The 8,704-nt window shown below is 48.3% G+C and overlaps 1 protein-coding gene across 3 annotated transcripts in view; it reads left to right on the top strand.

Moving 5' to 3' along the window:
- LUC7L (LUC7-like) overlaps nt 1–4,277 on the top strand; it is a 32,606-nt gene extending 28,329 nt beyond the window's left edge. For 2 of the 3 annotated variants that reach the window (XM_006766136.2, XM_006766137.2), the window contains 3 exons: nt 1,285–1,314; nt 3,066–3,233; nt 3,929–4,277. In XM_006766136.2, coding sequence (XP_006766199.1) covers nt 1,285–1,314; nt 3,066–3,233; nt 3,929–4,058 — 328 coding nt within the window. In that variant the 3' untranslated portion in view covers nt 4,059–4,277. Of the gene's footprint in view, nt 1–1,284; nt 1,315–3,065; nt 3,271–3,928 lie in introns of all 3 variants that reach the window. The other variant, XM_006766138.2, reaches the window with a different exon arrangement.
- Nucleotides 4,278–8,704: the final 4,427 nt, after the last annotated feature.

Here is an 8,704-nt window from a genome sequence, read left to right as displayed (position 1 = left end):
TGAAGGGGGCTGGCATCGGGAGGCCACTATGGCACGGGGCAAGCACTATGGGCAGTCTATCTGAAGTGTACCTGGCGTATAAGACGACCCCCCACTTGGAGGCATATTTTTCAGGGCCAAAAAATCGTCTTATATGCCGGCAAATACGGTATATTAAAAAAAGGAACCCTCATGCAATGCTGGTGGGAGTGTAGACTGGTGCAGCCATTGTGGAGAACAGTATGGAGTTTCCTCAAAAAACTAAAAATGGAACTTCCATTTGACCCAGTGATCCCACTTCTAGGACTATATCCCAAGAAACTAGAAACACCAATCAGAAAGTGTTGGGGTCCAGCCGCAGCAGGTCCAGGGGTTCCCATAGGTGGGGATGGAGTCGGCAATGAAGGAATGAATGGCACAGAGGCAGCATTCAGTTGATCAGCATGGTTGGGTTCTCTTGCCTGGTTCTAGCCAGGATCTCCAGCCAAGTTCTGTCCAGGTTCTCTCGCTAGGTTCTCCAGCCAGGTTCTGTAGCCATGTTCTCTCACTAGGTTCTCCAGCCAGGTTCTGTCGCCAGGTTCTGTCCAGGTTCTCCTGCCATGTTCTCTCGCTAGGTTCTGTCTCTAGGTTCTGTGTCTGTATATGTTTTGAGTGTTAAAAAATTCCTTAGAATTTCTGGCATAAAGGAATTTAATAAATAAATATTGGTAGGTGTTACAGAAATTGCTTTCCAAGTGGCTTTATTAAATCACCTCAAGCCACACAGTATAAGAGCATGTTTTGTCACTTCCTCCTCAACCCATGTTGATGGCAATCACGTAAACTTTTGATGTGGGCACTGTAAAATGAGGTCTCATTACTATGTGCATTTTTTGAATTGCTGATGGTATACTATTACCCAAGGACCTCATCTGGCAGTGAGCCTGTATTTGGAACTCGAGGTTTTGCTTTAACTGTGATGTCATGGTGACTTTTGCTCTACTCAGCCCTGTCTCTGTTAGGTGACTGCTTTGTTGTGCTGGTGTCCACTGTAAAGACTTCGCAGAGTCAATTATTGAACTCAAGGTGCTTGGTCCTGTCCTTTTGCCAAAAGCAGCTAGGAGCGGGGGTTGGAGGTGGACTTCATTTTGTAAGCATTGACACTTGGTGCCACATGCCTGAGGACAAGCGAACCGCTCGAAGATCACGGGTTTCTGTGGGAAGTCGACCCTCCTTCACCTTGTAGAATTGGGACTCCTCCCCTGAGATATGAGGGATGGGGTGGTTTTGGGGAAAATGTTCATTATTTTTCTCCCTTCATTTTAGGTCTGGATCAAGAACCAGAGATCGCAGGAGGTAGGTTTCCAGATCCAGTTAATCCCTAGCCAGTTTGGCTCAGTTGCTAGAGCATTGGCCTGTGGACTGAAGGGTCCTGGGTTCTATTTTGGTCAAGGGCATGTACCTCAGTTGCAGGCTGGATCCTGGATTCTACTAGGGGTGTGTGTGGGGGGCAACCAAATGATGTGTCTCTCACGTTGATGTTTCTTTGTCTCTCCCCCTCCCTTCCATTTCTCTAAAAATAAATGGAAAGATATCCTCAGGTGAGGATTAAAAACAAACAGATCCATTTAAGTGTCCTTAGTCACATGTTCTTTTCCACATGCATTTTTCTTCTTTCTTTTTTTTTTTTCACGGTCTTTTTTTTTTTTTAGTTTTATTCATTTCAAACTTCTCAAATCCTCAAATAATGAGAAGGAGCTGGTTCTGTGAGATCTCTTTTATAAGGGCACTAATCCCATTCATGAGGGCTGGACCTGTGTGACCTGCTTACCTCTCAAATGACCAACCTACTAGTATTAATACCTTTGGGTTTAGTGTTTCAATGTATGAATTTTGAGGAAGCACAGGTTTGTTTTATTTATTTATTTATTTATTTATTTATTGTTGTTACTAATCCTCACCTGGATTAACACAAGGATCTTTGTCCATTGATTTTTAGAGAGAAGGGAAGGGGAGAGAGACAGAAACAGAGATGTGAGAGACACATCAATTGGTTGCCTCCTGCACATGCCTGACCAGGGCTTGTGCCTGCAACTGAGGTACATGCCCTTTGTTGTAAATGTTTCCCTCCACGTCCCACGTGGTTCAGGGTTCAGGATCTGGAAGAGGAGCCGCACACAAATGAAAGAGAAAAGACGAGATAATTTGGAAATATTGGGGAGCCAGGCGGGAAAGTCCAACTCAAGGGGAAGGACTTCCACTGGTGCTCAGGCCTCACCAACATTTTGTTGTTTTGGAATACACCCATAGACCTTAGGCAGGCAATTTCCTGTAACAGGCAGACCAGCCCATCAGCAAGGATTTACATAATAATAAATGGGGAAGTTGCTTCAGCTACCATTGTCTGGACTAACAATGGATGCACATCCCTGACCTTTGCAAGGGCTTCAAGGATCACCAGCCTTCCGAGTTCCTTGTCCACACCTCTCTGCTAGTGAAGACAATAGACGGTTTCCCACACCCTTGACCAGAATTGAACTCAGGACCTGCTGGGGTCCGACCCCAGCGAGTCCAGGGGTCCCCAAAGGTGTGGACGGAGTCGGCGAAGAAGGAATGACACGGAGACAGCGTTCAGTTGATCAGCAGCCTTGCCAGGATCTCTAGCCACTATCTCCAGCCAAGTTCTTTGTCCATGTTCTCTTGCTAGGTTCTCCAGCCAGGTTCGGTTTAGGTTCTCCAGCCAGGTTCGGTCGCCAGGTTCTGTAGCCGGGTTCTTCAGCCAGGTTCTGTCTAGGTTCTCCAGCCAGGCTCCGTAGCCAGGTTCTCTCCAGCGAAGTTCTTCTGTCTCTAGGTTCTGTGTAGGTTCTGTCTAAGTTCTGTCTGTAGGTTCTGAGACTTTCTTCTTTATTTTAGAGAGGAAGGTGGGAAGGGTCTGGTCATAATTCTTTCTGACCAGAGATTAACTGATGGCACTGTTTTGAACCCAAGCTGTAAAGTTTGTGGGAGGAAAGGAGAGAGAGCAGAAAAGCATCAAGCTGAATGTGCTGAGAGAGGAGGGTCGTTGGGGTGGGGCCACCACAGCCTTCAGAGCCTCTGGTCTACTGCAGGTCACGTTCCCGGGACCGGCGTCGGAGGCGGTCAAGATCTACTTCCAGAGAACGACGAAAGCCTTCCCGGTCCCGGTCCCGAGACAGACACCGGCGTCACCGCAGTCGTTCCCGGAGTCACAGCCGGGGCCACCGCCGCACTTCCAGGGACCGGAGTGCGAAATACAAGTAACTACTCTGACTTCTTCAGTAGCTGCAACCAGGAGTGAGCCCTTTCTCTTTGTGTTCCCAGGGTCTGTGGGGTCCGTCAGCCATGCCTGTTGCTCAGGAGCCTGGCTGGGCATCTGTGGGACTGAGTATTGGGGCCTTGAGGAGTGGTGAATGGAACCCAAAGTCCTGGGAGCCCTCAGCTGAGAGCAGCACATGGATTCAGGGATGGGACAACTGAGAGGCTGTGGGGGTGGTCACACATGAGCATGGCCCCACCAGGTGCCTGACACACGCAGGGGCTGCCAACTCACCATCACTGAGGCTTGTGCCCTGCTTATCTCTGTTGTGGTTTTTCTAAGGGAAAACACACCACTGGTAACCACTGTTACAACTTCGGTATATGCTTGGGTTTAGTCTTTTTTTTTCATTGTGTTTTTACATAATGGGTCATATTCCGCGTGTGGACCTTTTGTTGCATTTTCCTTTGCTCTGTTTATATTACAGCTGCTACTAGAAATCTTTTCAAATGTCACTTTTTCAGTGGCTGTGGGTTGGGCATGAGATGGCAGGCCTGACTGCTCTCTGGCGTGCTAGGGAGCCTTCCTTGGTGGGGTGGGTCTTGGCCTTCCTTGACCTGGTGTTGAGGGGCATCTGAGGAGACGGTCAGAAGGGAGACAACAGCCTCTGCTGAGCCTCTGGTTCCCATTTCCCAGGTTCTCCAGGGAGCGGGCGTCGAGGGAGGAGTCCTGGGAGCGAGGTCGGAGCGAGCGTGGGGCCACCGACTGGAGGCTTGAAAGCTCCAACGGGAAGACATCGGAGGAGAAGGAGGCTGGAGAGATCTGAACCTATACCTGGGCGCTGTAAATAGCCTGATAAATGTTGGACACAGCCTGAAGTTACCCTTTATATTTGCTGAATACAACTCATCTTTTGTAGTTTAAAATTTCTATTGTTTTGGAGCTAGCTGTGAGTTTCTAGAGTTGTACAGAATTACTCCTGTGTTCTGCGGTTATGTTGAGTAGGAATAAATAAATCTGACTGACTGCCTCCTGAATGCTGCAATGGGGTCTCTGCTGTCCCTGTATGTTCTAGACCAGGGGTGGGCAAACTTTTTGACTCGAGGGCCACAATGGGTTCTTAAACTGGACCGGAGGGCCGGAACAAAAGCATGGATGGAGTGTTTGTGTGAACTAATACAAATTCAAAGTAAACATTACATAAAAGGGTATGGTCTTTTTTTTTTTTTTTTTTTTGAACTAATATAAATTCAAAGTAAACATCATTACATAAAAGGGTATGTTTTTTTTTGTTTGTTTTTTTTTTTTTTTTTAGTTTTATTCATTTCAAACGGGCCGGATCTGGCCCGCGGGCCATAGTTTGCCCATGGCTGTTAGACCCTTCACCTCGGCCTTCACATATGGTGACAGTGGGCACTGTCTCAGTGAGCTTTGCTCATCTTCAGAAATTATAACTTACTGTTGGGACTCCCCTTTGATTTTGGTCATCTGACACCTTACCTCCCCTTGCCCTAATGACTGGATCCAGATATGCCAGGCTCCACCCCTCAGTGCAGACCACAGGCTCCACTAGGGACTAGGTCTGTCTCTCTCCATCTGCCCACATTTCTTTTTTTTAAATATATTTTTATTGATTTCAGAGAAGAAGGGAGAGGGAGAGAAAGAGAGAGATACATCAGTGATGAGAGAGAATCATTGATCGGCTGCCTTCTGCATGCCCTCTTGGGTTGGGAAGTGCACACAAGTGGTGGAAAGCTTTGAGTGGGTTAAGGGTGGTTCTGGGAGGGGCGAGTCAGGGAATAAGAGCTGGAGTAATGGGTTCCTGTCTCAGTTGTATAGCCTGGCCTGTGACAGGCAGGGGCTGGACTGAAGCTGGCAGAAGACATCCCAGCTCGGGCAGCTTGGGTCGGTAGCGGGTACACAGGCAGGAGATTGGGCAGGGCTGTAGAAGTACCACCCACCTCCTTCATCCTCTGGAGGAGTAGGGTTTCTTTTTTTTTTTTTTAATGTTTTTATTGATTTCAGAGAGGAAGGGAGAGGGAGAGTTAGAAACATCAGTGACGAGAGACATTCATTGATCGGCCCCAGCTGCACGCCCCTTATTGGGGATCAAGCCTGAAACCCGGGCATGTGCCCTTGACTGGAATCAAACCCAGGACCCTTCAGTCTGCAGGCTGACACTCTATCCACTGAGCCAAACCAGCTAGGGCTCTTTTTTTTTTTTTTTAATCCTCACTCGAGAATATTTTTTCCCATTGATTTCTAGAGAGAGTGGAAGGGATGTGGGGGAGAGAGAGAGGGAGAAACATCTATGTGAGACACATTGATTGGGTGCCTCTCACAGGCACCCCAACTAGAGGCAGGGGTTGGACCTGTAACGCTTGAGCAGAAATCGAACCCTTGACCCTCCAGTGTGCTGGCTGACACTAGCTACTGAGCCACACTGGCCAGGGCGGTTTCTTTTTATTACAGTAAAATATATGTAAATTTTACTGTTTTAACATTTGTAATTACATCTGAATGGCATTAAGTGTAGTCATGTGTTGTGCATGGAGGGGGGGGGTGGTTTTGAAAAGGCAGATGTCCCTGGATTTAGGAGTAGACCTGGGGTCCCAGCCAGAAGGCAGGTGGGGCTGAGGTCAAGACAGCCGCTAGAAAGGCCTGGAGGGCTACAGCTCCTCCCTGCACACCTGGCCTCTCCAGTTAATCCAGGACCAGGTCATCTGAGCCCTTGTGCTGGGAGGATGGGATCCAGACTGTGCCCAGCTCTTACAACCCTAGTGCAGAAGGTACCCACCCACCTGCCCCTGGCGCACCCCAAGCCCTTGAGTCTCATGGGTTCTAAGCACTCGCCAAGCTCTTGGGCGCCAGGAGAGCAGTGAACAATGGCCTTGCCCTCTGGGTGGGCACAGAGGAGGTTAGACTGATGGGGGCAGTGCACAACATGGCACAGGCTGCTCTGAGGGTGCTTCAACCCCTAATGCTCACCTCGGGTCTCAGCAAAGAGGAGTTTCCAGGTGGAAGCTCCGGGAGAATGGCAGAGAGGGTGCCAAGAGGAGGCCAGCCATGTACCTTGAGGGGGTTTGGCCTGGAGGGGAACCACTCCACCTTGAGTCCCCTCTAAAAATAAAGTGTGGGAACTACTTGTTTGCAGAGAAGAAGCAGGGATGCCGGTCAGGGCCATTGCAGTCCCTGAGGAGAAGTGGGTAGGCAAAGCCAACAGATACGGATCCTCCAGGGTCGTGGTAGGTTCCAGGCCTTTTAGGTTTACCCTATTACTGTACTCTTAGGGACTCCCCTGCATACACCTTGTTTCTGGTCAGTGGAGAAAGACATGGTCATAAGCACCTACTGTGGGTTGTGGGGTCTCCTAACCCTGCATAGAGGCCCCAGGCTGTCCTGGGGAAGGGACCCTGCAGCTAGGGTAAGCGGGGCTTCTGGGGCTGCCCTCCCTCCTCACACTGGGGATCTCTGGCTGGGCTCAGGCTGCAATCTGAGGAAGGAAGGGCTGGAGAAACTGCTGGCCCTGAAGCCTGCATGGGAGCTCATAGGCTCCAGAGCAGAGCCTGACCTTGGGGTGCACCCTCCCTGGCTTTCACCAGCAGGTCCTGGACCCTCACTGCATCATGTGGAAATGTGGGTATCCTCTCTCGGGTAGCAGGCTGCTCAGTCGCTGGTGCACTTGCCTGGGTCTGGGAGCTGGGGGAGCTCCCTAGAGGAGGTGGGGCCCTGCCGTAGTTCAGACAAGTGGGGAAGGGATATGCAGGGGAAGTGCCTCGCCTGGGAGGAGGATGGTGGCCACAGTGGGGTTTGGGATCTGTGGAGATGGAATGGCTCTGACTTGATAGTGTCTGAATTATTAGAGGACTTGTTAAAACAGGCTGCTCTTCCCTTTCCTTCCCTGCATCTGCCAGCTTCCCTCCTGCCTTTGTCCCTTGCCCATGTCTCCCTTCCTGCCTGACTTTCACACTGAGCACCGGGGCTGCCCTCCCAAGGAGGTTGTGCCATCCTCACAGTCCAGGAGGGGAGCAGTGGTAAGGGGATTTCTCCCACCATGACCGGGGCCACCTTTTATTTTTGAGATATAATCAATAAATGTATTAGTTTCAGGTGTACAGCATAATGACTTGACACTTGTAAGGTGCTAAATGATCACCACAATAAGCCTAGTTAACATCCATCACCACACAGTCACAAAATTTTTTTCTTGTGCCCAGAACTTTTAAACTCTTGTCAGCAACTTTAAAATGTAGAATACAGTATTGTATACTATATATATAATAATACTGTGTAACACAACACAGTATTATATTTTCCTGGGCCTCCTGAGCCCTCAAGTCTCTCCTTTGGGAAACTCCTCCCACATCCCCCAAAGGTCCAGCATGTCTGGGACTTAAGACCAATCTGCCCCCTCCCCCCTAGTTGGGCCCAGCCTCTCCCTACTGAAGAGAGCACGATGTAGTTACCACTTTCTTTGTTAATCGTTCCCTCTTACATCTCAGTCTTCTCCCTAGGCCACTTTCTTTCTGCCTCAAGTGCATTCTGTAGTAGAGTCGGGACTGGGTGAGGCAAGTAAGGCACCAGGAACACAAAATTGAAAGGTGTGCAGGGGCTGCAGTCTAAATTTATTCTGACCTTTAAAAAAATGTTATAAAAAATATTTTTATTGATTTCAAAGAGGAAGGGAGAGGGGGAGAGAGAGAGAAACATCAATGATGAGAGAGAATCATTGATTGGCTACCTCCTCTTGCCCCACACAGGGGACCCAGCCCGCAACCTGGGCATGTGCCCTGACCGGGAATCAAACCATGACCACCTGCTTCATAGGTTGACGCTAAACCACACTGGCTGGGCTATTCTGACCTATTTTTTTTAATAATAAAATTATTTTATTTATATTTTTGCTGTAGATGTAAAAAACACTATAAATGTATTTTTTCATTTGTAAACTCAGTTAACAGTTACCATATGAGCCAGCAGTTCCATTCCGAGGCATACACCCAAGAGAATGAAAATGTCCACACAAAACCTTGTTATATGTTTTTGTTGCAGCATTATTCATAATAGTGAAAAGGTGAAAGCAACCCAAGTGTCCATCAACTAATGAATGGATAAACAAAAGGTGGTCTATCCATACAATGGAATAATACTCAGCCATGGAAAGGAATGTGCTGATAGGTTACAACATGGATGAGCCTCAGAAACTTTATGCTCAGTGAAAGAATCTATACACAAAAGATCACATACTATATGAGTCCATTCATATAAAATAATCTGACCTATTTTTTTAAAATATATTTTATTGATTTTTTACAGAGAGGAAGGGAGAGAGATAGAGAGTTAGAAACATCGATGAGAGAGAAACATCAATCAGCTGCCTCTTGCACACTCCCACTGGGAATGTGCCCGCAACCAAGGTACATGCCCTTGACCAGAATCAAACCTGGGACCTTTCAGTCTGCAGGCCGACAC

Source organism: Myotis davidii, unplaced genomic scaffold (assembly GCF_000327345.1).
Source record: "Myotis davidii unplaced genomic scaffold, ASM32734v1 scaffold100, whole genome shotgun sequence".
Taxonomy (NCBI): domain Eukaryota; kingdom Metazoa; phylum Chordata; class Mammalia; order Chiroptera; family Vespertilionidae; genus Myotis; species Myotis davidii.
This window is presented reverse-complemented; position numbering and strand designations above follow the sequence as displayed.